The 14,177-nt window shown below is 32.8% G+C and overlaps 1 protein-coding gene across 4 annotated transcripts in view; it reads right to left on the bottom strand.

Moving 5' to 3' along the window:
- The window catches only part of LOC126830790 (serine/threonine-protein kinase Nek1), a 29,914-nt gene that overhangs the window by 6,377 nt on the left and 9,360 nt on the right, over positions 1-14,177 (bottom strand). The window contains exons 14-34 of one of the 4 annotated variants that reach the window (XM_050561190.2): positions 13,988-14,087; positions 13,419-13,476; positions 12,442-12,510; positions 11,615-11,665; positions 10,863-10,922; positions 10,363-10,431; positions 9,717-9,846; positions 9,327-9,538; positions 8,380-8,422; positions 6,865-6,917; positions 6,565-6,669; positions 6,047-6,091; positions 5,183-5,275; positions 4,371-4,408; positions 4,105-4,230; positions 3,866-3,920; positions 3,434-3,602; positions 3,077-3,235; positions 2,452-2,607; positions 851-1,411; positions 363-565 (exon numbers count right to left, since the gene is read on the bottom strand). In XM_050561190.2, coding sequence (XP_050417147.1) covers positions 363-565; positions 851-1,411; positions 2,452-2,607; positions 3,077-3,235; positions 3,434-3,602; positions 3,866-3,920; positions 4,105-4,230; positions 4,371-4,408; positions 5,183-5,275; positions 6,047-6,091; positions 6,565-6,669; positions 6,865-6,917; positions 8,380-8,422; positions 9,327-9,538; positions 9,717-9,846; positions 10,363-10,431; positions 10,863-10,922; positions 11,615-11,665; positions 12,442-12,510; positions 13,419-13,476; positions 13,988-14,087 — 2,555 coding nt within the window. The remainder of the gene's footprint in view (positions 1-362; positions 566-850; positions 1,412-2,451; positions 2,608-3,076; positions 3,236-3,433; positions 3,603-3,865; positions 3,921-4,104; positions 4,231-4,370; positions 4,409-5,182; positions 5,276-6,046; positions 6,092-6,564; positions 6,670-6,864; positions 6,918-8,379; positions 8,423-9,326; positions 9,539-9,716; positions 9,847-10,362; positions 10,432-10,862; positions 10,923-11,614; positions 11,666-12,441; positions 12,511-13,418; positions 13,477-13,987; positions 14,088-14,177) is intronic. The other 3 variants (XM_050561193.2, XM_050561192.2, XM_050561191.2) reach the window with 3 other exon arrangements.

Below are 14,177 nucleotides of genomic sequence, written 5' to 3'. Positions count from 1 at the left end.
AACTCATCAACAACACTGAACACTGGTAACAACCCAAGATCATCAGAACAACTCATTAGGCTACTACAAACACCCATCACTAATTATAGCATTCAATAAATGCAAGCAATAATATTACAATTGTTTTTGTTTTTTTTGTTTTTGTTTTTTTTTGGCTCTGTCTGAAACGCTATAAAGCTTTCCTCGCCTGTAACATATTTTCATGCACACACACCCATTAACACATTACAGTAATAGAAGGCCAAGAGGACCATGCCACACATAATAATTATAACTATAACTAGAAACTAAAAATATAAACACAAGACTGCAATGCAGACATTGTAAGCCATATGCGGACCATCAAATCCTGGGCACATTACCTTAACATTTCCAATGTCAAAATTTCCAGTTGTAAGTCCCTTAGCAACCATTTTCCCATTCTGTTCTTGAATGACTTCTGGTTTGGCATCTGCTTGGGGTGATTTATTGTCCCCGAAGTCTTCATCGTCGTCTAGTTGTACCCTAGAGAACAGATTCCCCTCTCCTTTACTATTTATTACAACTGGTGCTATCACAGGTTTAGCTACAAAAAAAAAATCAATCCATTAAATTTGTCGAAAAACATAATACGCTCTTGTTAGTGGCTTTTTCCCAATTCCAAAGGACTCATAAAATTTCAGACTTCAAAGATTTCATCACTTAAATGAATATATTATACCACACATAAAAAGCAGAAATGAAGTTGAGAAAACATATATAAGAAGTGCGTAACAAAAGGGGATAAAATTACAAAAGAAAAGCCTCTAACCAAATTCTGCAGAAGAAGTGCGAAATAGAAGTGGAAAAAAATAAAATGAAAGACTCTAACCAAATTCAGCAGCAGATAAATCAGGTTTGGGTAGAAGTACGGGTTTCTTAAATTCAAACTGAGGTTTTTTAGGAATTGCTGGTTTTCCAATTGTTTCTGTAGAACCGTCTTTGGAAAAATTGTTGCTCAATCGCTCTGCAACAGACTGTCTGGTACCTTGCTTTTCAACACTAGAATCTTGTAAATCATTAGATGTCGGTACAGATTTATTAACAGCAGATGTACTCTCTGATTGGTCATCTAACTTTGCACCACTTTGTGTAAAAGTATTTGGTTGGTTATTAGATTCACCATCAGCAGATGTAATCTCTGATTGTTTGATTGAAATTGCATCAATTTGAGAAGATGTTTCTGATTGGTTATCGTTACAGGTTGTGTGTATTTCTGTATTTGATTGCACAATGTTTGATTTAATCTCATCACTAGGTTCACCAGTTTTTGCAGTTTTGTTATCTGTTTCTTTATTGGGTGAAAATTCCTCTAATTCACCAATAACAGAAAGTGCTGTTTTGATATCTTCGATGTTTTGGTCAGATAAGGAAGGTGCCACAGGAAGTGAATCTAAAGCAGAAAGAAAGCAGCACACGTCACACAGATAAAAAAATGAAATGAAATGAAATGGGGTTTAACGTCCTACTGTTCTGCTCTGACTGGGCTAATGAAGATGCTAAAGATAATAACATCAAGCACAACAAAAAATGGTGAGCTACAGACTGAAAATGTGTTATCGAGATTCTCCCAAAACAAATGATAACTTATCTAAACTACTGTTATAATAAAGAATCACAACACATGAGATCATAGTACTACAATACACAACATTTATAATAAAACAGTTAAAAAACATATTAAATTCAAAATTATATAAAAATACATATACTGGTAGTGAACTTACGTCAATTACAAATGCAAGGAATGACAAAAAAAAATTGGTGAACAGTGCAACATTGCCAAAAGAATTTGAATTATCAATCCATCGTTTTAGGGAAGTATTAAAGGGAGTGCTGTTTGGGCTACAGCCAGAAGGGGGGAGAGAGAGGGAGAGAAAAGGGGATTAACGTCCACTCGACACAAACTAGGTCATTTCGTGACTAACACATGGTTCAATTTTATTTCAATAATACGCTTGTACATAGGAGTCCTTATCAAGGGGATGGAAACCGGAGGACTCAAAGAAAACCCACGAGGTTGGACAGGCGATCCTACTACTTGTCACATACAACCGGGGGAATCGAAACCACACCAGTTGACTCAATGACAGACATTATGATACAACAGGCAGAAATGGGCCCCCAGCTTAATACTAAAAAAATGTTTGTACCATAGATAAATATGACATTTATTATGTTGTATATTATGTTTGTGCCAAATAAATCTACCATACTGACATACAAATTGAATTTGTATAGTGTGACCAGAATATGCATCCTTTTCACTGTTGATGCAACAACACGGGTGACATTTTCAGCCAGGGACCCCCATACAAACTTAATCCGCCCTGCATCTTTTTACTCATCATACTAAACTAGTGCTAAATAAATTAAGCAAAATTTGAATGAATAAAGTACATTTATATAATTTAATCAGAAATGGTAACTGACCTTTGTTATTAGCAGATTCTTCAGCAGATTTAATTGTTATAGTTCCTTCTCTAATGAGTGGTTTATTTACAGTTATAGTAGCTCCTATACCACTGACTATATTAATTGGTGGGTGTGGGGAGGTTGGTTCAGATGGCCGACTGTCATCACTACCACCTAAACACAAAATTATACATACAACCACACAATACACATTATCAGCCAGAAGTCCTGAAACTCATTACTAGTTTAATGATACACGACTGAATGTTCTGGAATTAAATTCTCTTAATCCAACAAATAGTGACAATCGAGTGAAAAACAGAATTTCAGGCTACAAGAGCATGTGTTGACCGATTGGAAAATACCTCAACAAACTGCCACAGTTGAAACATGTTTGTTGTGTTTAATTAGGTTATGACTTAACTCACACTTCTTCAGTTGTTGGCACTGGTAGAACTGTGACAAGACTGAATTATGTGTCACTCTGTTCCGATTCTGTCAATTCAGAGTTTTGCATTTCTTGACTGAACTGGTAATTGAAGAGGCTTACTGTACCAATATTTTCAAACAATCAAGAAGTTATATGTCCCTTAGTTCCAATAATAAATGTGTACAGAATTTGGATAATTGTAAAACAACTGACCTGATACAGTACTGGCCATAGTACCATCTATTGGTAAACCTTGTAAAGCATTCAGTATTGTAGAACCAGGTCTTCCCCATTCCTGACGTCCTCCAGCAGCAGACACTCTAATAATTTTACCATCTGGACTTCTGATCACCTGATCTCCAGCATTTGTGGCTATATTTAAAGAAAAACAACAGCTATATTTCAGCTAATTGGTGTAAAAGGATAAAAACAAAACAATCTTACTCTGTATAAAAATGACTGAGAATAGAATCTTACATTTTAGAGATTATGTCTTGTACATGTGATGTGCAAAAAGGAGAAAATATTGGAAGAAACAAATAAATATAAAAAAAAACCATGTTAACATACCTTCCATTTGAGATGATGTCTGCTCGAGTGGGAGGTCAGATAATTTAACCTGTTGACCTTCCTCCCACTGCGATCTTGCAGAACTAGCAACTTCTTCATCATCACCACCACCAAATGCTGGTATGAATGTACCATCAGGATTAACCCATTTTGAGCGACCAGGATTTTGCTTTAAAAATTATCATGAAAAAAATCAACTTAAATTTGTGTTTTGTACAAAATGTTTAAAGATTCATGGTTCACATCGCTTCAATCAATAATTATTCAAAAGTATAATAAATATTTTTTAAGAAAATTTAATCATTTAAATAAAACTTCTGCAGATTTAGCTAATATAGTATTATTCAATAGATATCAATATTATATTATATATAAGAATTTTTATTGTTAGGGTTTTTAAAATGTTTGTAATATGCATGTATGTACACTCACTTTTTCATTCAATCTTTTTAAAATATTTTCTTTTTGTTGTTGACGTGTAGCTTCTCTGTAAAAACATTTTTCAAAACATTATATTATGGTAAAAATATTGGAATGATTTTAATATCTACCCACCAAATGTGATAACCCTACAAATAATGTAAGTGGAGGACAGATTCTGATATTCAGCCAACATGTACATAGATATCTTTCAAGGTTTAAAATTGTTAAATATGAGTTAATAATCTTACTTATTATCAGGTGTAGGATTAGAACTGTTGTCGTCTGTCGCCCCTATAGCTTGTAAAACACCAGTAATAGGTACAGCCGCAGCAGGTTTCATAACAACAACAGGCTTCTTATTAGCAGAGCCCGGTCTGGGAAAAAATAAATCATATTTTAGATGGTGATAATAATGAAATACAAATTTTTTAACTAAATGAAGGAAAATGTTCAAAATGAAAAATAAAGCAAGTCATAACTGCACACAGTTTTAAAACAAATAACACATAAGTACCTGCTTTGAACATTTCTGCTTGGTGGTCGACTTTTGGCCTGAAACATAAAACACGGAGGTTAATATAACAAGAATATTCATTTCCAATTATACATTATGTTGAAAATGACAAAGGGAAGAACTTTGTGTGAAGATGGTTTTTGTAAAATTATCTTTCCTTAGACCACATGCTAGCTCCAAGTGTATCTTACATTCTACATAATCTTTGTCATTTTTTATATTTCCAGATGAAGAATATAGACTTGACTATCAAGAATGAAAATTTAATCCAACCAAAAAAAAAGGTCAAATACAACCGATTGGCTGAATAAAATATTCTTGTAATTCAACCAATCAGGTGAAGCTAATAATAGTCTTGTTTAATTAAATAATTCTTTCAACTGAAAACTTGTGAATCAAAAGATAGTATGGTAAACTACCTGTGCTTGTCGAGGTATCCATCAGGCCACAACATTCGTGTTTTAGTGACAAAAAAACTAAAAGTTGTGAAGTAAAAACGTGATACTAATATTACAGCATTAATGCAGAAATTCAAGATAATTATTTTAAATCAATCTTGTCTATGTTTGTTATCCAAAAAGACATTCTGATATTCTACCGACATCCAAAAGAATATATATACTAAAACTTTAAGAGAAGCTGTATAAGAACCAAAGCATGATTTAAAAAGATATACATAAAATGCAAACTGGAACAAGCTGTAGGTCTTCTAATCATGTTGTATTTTAGTGACCAATTAAACTACCATTTCAGTTCTCTTATAATCATAAAAAGATTTGAATAATTTTTTCTTGGTATAAATGGACATGTACCTGATCCTCTAAATTACGTCGAAGAGCAATTAAATCTTTTTTAGCCTTTTCTGATTCCTCTTTATTTCGGTTAGCCCAGTCATCTGCCTGTTTCTATAAATGTGAATTTGAACCAAATGCAGTTAAATTAAAAGCAATGAATAGACTAATTCTACAGAAGTTAAATGAACGTGACATCTACTGCAGCAGTGAGATCGGCATTGGAACAAGGATTAAGGGATTGATAATACATAATGATTAAGGTTCTGAGTTAAGACAGAACCTAACATTCGTAACGTCTAGCTGAGTGACAAGCTAAGGGTAGTCATTGATCAGTGAGTGTCAATTGTGAACAAAGAGGAATGTATGGTACGTGTTATCAAAATAATTATTGCTTCATGCATATTTGTTTTATAACTTAACTTTCCAGATTAAGACGACCCACGTTATGGTTTCTCAAAGATTTGTATGAAACAATGTGGAGTGCAAAAGTCCCAATGCCCCAAATATGGGAAATTGAACTGAACAGAGTAAATGTAGATGTGGAGTCCTCAGAGATTTGTATAATGTTACAAGGGGGTGGGGCAACACTGTATCATTGTGTTAATAATAGGAATACTATCAATCATGTAATCATGAAATCTGCTCTATAAACATTAGCCTTGATCTAGGGAGGGAGATTTTTAATTTCTCAAAATAGTGTTTATTTATTTTACAAATTCAGATATTATATGAGCATATTAATCTTCAACTAGCAAGCAACAAAGTTTTAATTAAATACTAAAATCTTGATATGCAAAACCTGTATGCAGTGACATAATAAAATCCTAAATTTCCAGGCTTATACATGTACATGCGTATCTATGGCAACCATAAACATCTCACCTTTAAGGCTTCTATTTTCTTTCTTCTATCTTCATCTAATGGTGGCTGAGATAAAAACAGAAAATTTCTTCATTACTGATATTAATTCTTTTTCTACAAATAATATTACATTGATATTCCAATATTGGTAATTGTGACTCATCAGTAGGCCTAATGTAGGAAATGTAAATATTATGATGTAAACATAAACTTTGATTTCTCTCTAAACTATGTTCCCTTGAGCATTAGTAGGTTATGTGTTTTACTCTCTAAAGTGAAAGTATGAATTTTCTAATGGCCATGAAACATAAAATAATAATAATTTTCTAATAAGCCCACAAGAAATTGAATGAGTAATTATTACAGTGGGTCCACCTCGGAATCTGCTGTTGTTATGTTAACATGTGCATTAGTCTCTTGCAAATATAATGAATAATGACGGCTATGTTAAATTTATTGATTGTCAATATAGCTTCTCTTGAAATGTCTGGAATAATATGTTTTTGGTGACAAATATTTTCCAATGATAAATAACATACCTTATATTTTCCTAAATCAGCATTATCAGGATCTTTTTTACCTTGTAACATTTTTCGTTCACGCATATTCTGTTCTCGTATTTTACGTAGTTGACTTAGATAATCCTGGGAGGGTAAACAAAGAAATTATTTAATTATGATTCTCAATTGAAGACCATCCAATCATCAGATAATGTTTGAACAGTCAAACGCAAAACATGTGGCCGTACTGTAGTATCCCCATTAAGTTTTATTGTTGGCAACTAATCAGAAATAGATGACATAATTAAAAGTATTACTTTATAAATTCAATAATCTTACTTGTTCTTCTCTATTTCTAGCAGAAACAGCAGCACCAGGTTTAACTTGTAGTTCTAAAATCAATAAATATTTCACTTAAAGTTTAATGGGGCATTATGGGAGATTAGATTAGATTTTAGGCTAGCCTCGATCAACATTACTCAAGTCGGTACAATAAAAAAACAAAGTTTCGATTATCCATTTTTACTTTTAATTATTATTCAAGAAATGTATTCCAATCCACTAAATATCTCTGGCTAGCGATGGCATCGAGAGTTGATTGTGGTCTGGATAAGTTAATAAATGTCAAATTAATAATTTAGATAAGATTTCAGGCCTAAAGAAAGACCTGCAATAGGCAGATTTAGCTCTTGCATAATGTATGTTTAATCAAAGTGAGAATAATTTTACATTAATAAATATCAATTCATAAATTAAATAAACTGTTCCATCGTCACTACCAGTAAAGTAATGGGACATTTGGCATTCTCAAAATATTTAAACATAACACAATAAATGTCTCCGTACAGAAAGTTGGTCTCGACACAGCGAATGTACGCGCTTTAGTGGCATATCTCTAAGTGATTTCTCGCTTACTACGCACTAAATTAAATAAACTGTTCCATCGTCACTACCAGTAAAGTAATGGGACATTTGGCATTCTCAAAATATTTAAACATAACACAATAATAATAAGCAAAATTTCGTCAATAAATGTCTCCGTACAGAAAGTTGGTCTCGACACGGCGAATGTACGCGCTTTAGTGGCATATCTCTAAGTGATTTCTCGCTTACTACGCACTATGATAATACTCAGCGGTAGAGTCTATGATACTATAAATAGCCATTGCACGTGAAATTCTCTACACATCTATCAACTATTACAGCCGTAAAAAATCTATTGTTGACGATTCTGAATAGCAGTAATATTTAGCTTATTGGTTATTACAGCAGCTTTAGAAATTACGTTCGTTTTATTTTTTAAATTGCTTTATCATTAACTGTACCATTAGGAGCGACATCTATTGGTTTAGTACAAATAATATCTCTGAAATACTTGCGTTGGGCAAAAACATGATACCAGCAGTAGTTTCATTTTACTTTTACAAGGTTCTTAAAACAATTGTTGAGTTGCCCAACGTGCGTGTTTCTAAATTCAATTTATTGTTCCAGCTTTCTGTTATTTTTCGTAAAAAAAGTAATCTTGATTATCCCGGCCTGTTAATCAAACGTAGAATGGTCGGTAGACTGGTTAAGCGAGACTACTTTCAAAACCTATTTTTTACTCACATGTGCTTGGATGTTATGGCCGACACTTGGAACCATCTTTCAGTGTATTATTTATGGATGATTAAATGGTCATAGCTTATTACATACAACATGACCGTTTATTTAGTGACTATAAATGTTTGAAACTGATTTAAGGCTTGGTGTATATATAGATATTGTGGTGTAATTGTCGAGATATTTATTTATTGTGGGGCACCCTACCTTATAAATCTTAGTCAAAGTAATAATATATATAAATATACTTACTTGGAGTTGCTGCTCTTTGTACACCAGCTGATGATGGACGATTCTTTAAAAAAATAAGAATCAAAATTAAATACCGGTACTAACAAATACACCAGAGAAACAATTGGAAAGAGTCAATCAGCGCAAATTTTTGATAGAAGTCTTCATTATAACCTTTTCAACCATCCCACAAATTTTAAAAGTATATAACCAAATATATCAATAAGGTTATGTTCCCTCTAAATTCATTATCAATATTTTCTAATTAGAGGCTGGCATTACGTTCTCAACTCCCAATAATTAAAATACATCAAAAAATCCTATTCTATCAACCCAAGATTTGACAATATGGTGGACATCATGATGCAGGATGTCAAGGGTTACAGCTGGAAGGGTGTGGCTCTCCCATTCACACTTGTGTACTTGACAAACTAGCAATAAGGGCTGTACTTTGAGATTTTCAATAGAAAGGACATCATTAAAAAAATATATGTGAAGTTTGTGTTGGTGGCAGAACAGTAGGATGTTAAACCCTATTTCATTTTATTTCATGTCATGTCATTTGTTTTGGGGAACAAATATATTTTCCAGGTAATTTACATATCATCTCTAAGGTTTTTTTAATAAGGAATTTGAATCTTGATAGAATATATTTCTAATAGTTAAATTAAGTCTAAATGTTTGGTATCACCTTCACAAGCTTTTAATATCAAAATTATTCAAACCTGGTGAAGGATTCATCAACACATAGTCAATCTTGATTCTCAATAATATTTACACTAGAACTATTGAGTGCCCCAACAATATTTACACCAGAACTACTGAGTGCCCCAAATATATTTACACCAGAAATAATGAAGGCCTCAATAATATTTACACCAGAAAAATAAATTGACAATGGTTCTGAGAAATCTTTGTGCAATGAAGAATGAGTTTGTTTTTATAATAAGAGATGAAATAATACTTACACCATATATCTCAGCTTGACCTCGAGCTTTATTTAATGCTGCTTCCTTTTTTCTGTTTAAGAATTCCTCTGCTAACCTATTTCTTTCAGCAGCCTCAGCTATTGCCCGTCTGTCTTCAGCACCCTGACCAGCTCCTCTATTAAACTGAAACTGTTCTCTACCTAATCTCTTTGGCGGGGCTGCTTCAGAAGGAGCTTGCATATATGGTATAGCTAAAAAAAAAGGTTAGAAATTCGTTTTCAATTATTCTTGCAGAGTGTTAGTAAGATTTTTTTAATATACAGAGAGATGAGCTCAACTACATAACAAGTCTTTTGAAATCCCTGTGAACTATCCAGCTTGTGATATTTAACTCAATTTATTTTTGAATTGATGTTTATATATTATTACCTGCCGGTCTAGGTAAAGGTACAGGTCCACCTTCACGTATTCTATTAATACGATCTTGTTGCATTTTGTCAAGGTAAGCATTATAGTGTTCATAATTTCCTTTATCACCTCCTATTCTAAATTCTGGTTTCTGTAAGTAAGTAGAGTTGAAAACATAACAATACATTTTAATACATATCTGTTATTATAATAGAAAGAAAGGAATTGACTGATAAATGTCTAGTCAAACCAATACTCTGGTCATTTTGAGACTAAACTATCATTTTGTGTGCAAGGAGACAGGAAGAATTTTGCCCAATACTCTGGTCATTATGAGACTAAAATATATTTTTTACTTTTCTGGTCATTTTGAGACTAAAATGTTTTTTTATTTTTACTTTTTTGTGGACAATGAGAAGAATTTTGCCCAACAATACTCTGGTCATTTTGAGACTAAAATATGATCATTTTTAATTTCTTTGTGTACTGTCAGTGAAGAAGAATTTTGCCCAGGCAGCTGCAGTTCTGCCTGGTATTCTTCAAGGATATTTTTAACTGCACTATTAGTACAGAAGACAGCAATACAAAATTTTAGATTTCCTTTCAATATATAAAACAGTCCGAAATAGTGAAAAGTACAATAGACTGGCAATGTATTATCACCTACCCTAGGTACAACTAAAGGTGCTCTCTGTGGTGGTGGTTGACGGACTTCAACTTCTGGTTGTTTGGGTGTCTATATTAAATAAAATAAGCTCATTTTGTATGTAGAAACTAAGAACAGATTCACATGTAGATGGATTTAAAATGGGCGTATTTTATGTACCCTGAACAGATGGCACAAAATTTAGGACTTTTTATATATGCAAACCATCCAATACACCCTTGTCAAGCTCCCATTCTCCCACCCCACACGAAGATATCTGCCTTTGGTAGAAACAGAAGTGGTGTAAAACGTCAAAATATCCCCCTTTAAGGTATAGACTAGTTCATAAAGTTTAACATCCTACATTTCTGCACCACCCGGGGTAATGGTATACTAGTTCAGCAGTTGATACACTTCCTTCCATTCATGACTTGAGCTGTTTGCCCTTACCATGAAGAGAATCAAAAACAATTAAATATCTATGCAATTAATATTGGAAAGCATTTTGAAATTTTACTTACCGGGGGAGGATCAAGTAAATTATTCCAGCCAGCTTCTCTAGATCTATTTATCTGAGCTATCTGAAACAGAAAATGCCAAATACAGTCCCTGAGAGAGAACCGGTACAAGCTTCGTCCAAGAGTTAACATAATTATTATGGGACCTACGATACAACAAAGGCCATAAGTTGTGAAATTGTGAATGGGATTGCAAAAGTATCTGCATCAAAATTTAAAATTCCACGAGACTAATAATATTGCAATGTAAACAATACAGCAGGATATACAAGCATTGATTCTCAAAATCCACTCAACAACGAAAAACAAAGGGCTTGAAACCACCTATTCTTTAACTCTATCTTGCTTTATATTACTGGGTATGTTCTTTTATTTTCTTTGAGTTTATATTCAGCTTTAGATATCACAATACTGATATCAATTGATTTTTATACCATGAACTTTATAACTATTCATCGCCAATTCATTGCTGTTCCAGATAATATATACCACACGTCAAGCATTGTGGGTTGTGACGTTATCTTCTTCATGTCCATGTGATAGAACAGTGTTAAAATATATATAACAAAAAAGCATTTCTCTTTAAATAAAACATGAATATTTCTTAATGCATGTGTTCAAAACACATGCAATTTACAAAAGAAAAACTGATGAAATGATGATAAAGGCAGAAAAATATCCAGAAAGCTACAAGATTGAACAAAAGTAAAAGCAAGCACCTAAATGTTTTTTAGGAACAAAAAGTGAAGGATTACCTTTTGTTTCTGTACAAATTCTTTATGTTGTTTAGCAAAATATTCTTGTTCCTGTGCCAAAAAAAGGAAACCTACTGAAATGTTTATCAGTGCAAGCTAGAGACAGTTTGTGCATTGGGTTTCTAGTGACATTTTCAGGGCTTTCTTTATGACAAACAAGTGTTCACTTTCTAAGGTGTGGATGCCAAATTGGAGATTTTAGATTATGTATTATCTATTATATATACATGCATATCTCAGTTCTATATCTAACAAATTCATTTCATCCAGCAAGGACAAAATTTCCATTCCTTATTATAGCTTTGTATTTGAATGATATAGATAGATGTACCATGAGTAAGTCATCACACCGACATTAATATCAAATAAAGCAGTCTCTGTATATTAAAGGACACTAATAACACACACGCAAATACAAAATCAATATCAAAACAAAATTATAAGAGGGTTTGTTACAATGAAAACAAAAAGCAGAAAAAAGAATGCTGGACTACATGTATATGAAAAAGATATAAAAATATCATATGTTTAATTAATGTAAATCTGTTGTGAAGAGTATTGGATTTCAGAGTCTACGGTAAGTTTACTAAGGGAGGTAATTTGATAGATATAAGCTTAAATATTTGTCTTTCGTTTTAGAGATGAACAAGAATTTGTTTTAATCTTTTATTAAAGTTATCGATGTTGATTTGCTCAACGTTAGTGAACTAATGTTGTGAATTTGTTGAAACAATTATAACCTAATGTCCACGGTTAAATTAAGACTAATCCTTGCAAAAAGAAGGTTAAAAAAGCAACTCACATGCACATTAAAAATAAGATTATACCTTTTGTTTTTCCTCGTCTCTTCTCTGTTTTTCTCTCTCTCGTAATTCTATTCTCTTTTTTTCCCAATCCTGTGAAAACATAAGCCCACTTATTTCAGACAAGGATCCTGTCAATCCAATCATATCCACTGGTTATTTGGTAACATTTGGATATTCTCTGATGAGTGCAGAATCTTTCCATGGTGGTGTGATATTTTAACCCTGTGGTGGGATGTTTAACCTGAGAGTGTTTTAATCATGTGGTAAGATATTTTAACCAAGTGGTAAGATATTTTAACCATGTGGTGGGATATTATAACCATGTGCCTGTGGTGGGATATTGTGGGATATTTTGACCATGTGGTGCAATAGTTTACTCATGTGGTGGGATATTTTAACCATGCACTAGTATATTTTAACCATGTGGTGGGATATTGAGGGATATTTTAACCATGTGGTGCAATAGTTTAACCATGTGGTGCAATAATCTAACCATGTGGTGCAATAGTCTAACCATGTGGTGCGATAGTTTAACCATGTGTAGGATATTCTAACCAAGCACTAGAATATTTTAACCATGTGGTGGGATGGTTTAACACTAAGAGTATTTTAATCATGTGGTGGGATATTTTAACCATATGGTGGGATAGTTTATCACCAGAGTAATTTAACCATGTGGTGCGATATTTCAACCATGTGGTGGAATGGTTTAACACTAGAGTATTTTAATCATGTGATGGGATATTTTGACCATGTGGTACGATATTTTAACCATGTGGTGGGATAGTTTATCGTCAGAGTGATTTCATCATGTGGTGGGATATTTTAACCATACACTAGGATATTTTTCCATGTTCCATGTAGTGGGACATTTTTCTCATGAATTTAAAACACACTATATAAATTTAAAGTCAATCAATTCATAACTTTAGATAGGCGGACGGACAGAGGTGATGACAATATACAATCAAAATCTATGTGGGTGTATAAAGACTTACAGCTTGACCAGGTACAATTCTTCCGGCACCACTCTTTTTCTTTACATCAACGCCGGATCTATATAAATAAATATATATCTTTTAATATAAACCTATTTCAGCAATTCCCTTTGATCTTTAAGAGATATTCTCTCAGAATAACTTCATATTAGATGTAACCTGGTATGGATGTTTCTATTCCTTATATTTTAGTAATCTACAGCTGAAAAAATGCATCCAATTTTGTGATGGTTCATAAACAAGATAAAACACTCCAATCTCTTTATACTGGAAAAAGTAAACACTTGTGAAGAAATCCTCTGTAAAACCAAGACCTTGGTCTTTCTTAGTCTTACTACCATAATGTCAAGAATCATGCTTTATTTCTAAAATACAAATCTCCAGACTAGTATATTCAGTCACAGTGTAGTGAAATTGTTTCCTAGTTTAGAAATGAAACAGTTTATGATTTGCACAATATAAGGAATCTGCATTTATTTTGACTGAGCTCTATAAAATACAAAAGTACCATGCAAATTCTTAGTAATGAACTTTCCAAAAGCCAAAAATATGCATACATTTATACAAACCTTTTTTCGTTAGATTTTTTAACCAGTGGTTGTCCATAAATATTTGCTGGGTTATATTTAGAATTAGATTGAGCTGGTTTGCTTACACTTCTCTTAGCAGCTGAAAACAAATTTAATTTAAATCTTCAAGCACTGGTAAATTGATTAACGGCTTATTCTATAGTGTGTGCAGGGCACAGCACAACACACA

This window comes from Patella vulgata, chromosome 8, assembly GCF_932274485.2.
Source record: "Patella vulgata chromosome 8, xgPatVulg1.2, whole genome shotgun sequence".
NCBI classification, from domain to species: Eukaryota; Metazoa; Mollusca; class Gastropoda; family Patellidae; genus Patella; species Patella vulgata.
Note: the sequence above shows the minus strand (reverse complement) of the source record. Positions and strands in the feature narration are given on the sequence as shown.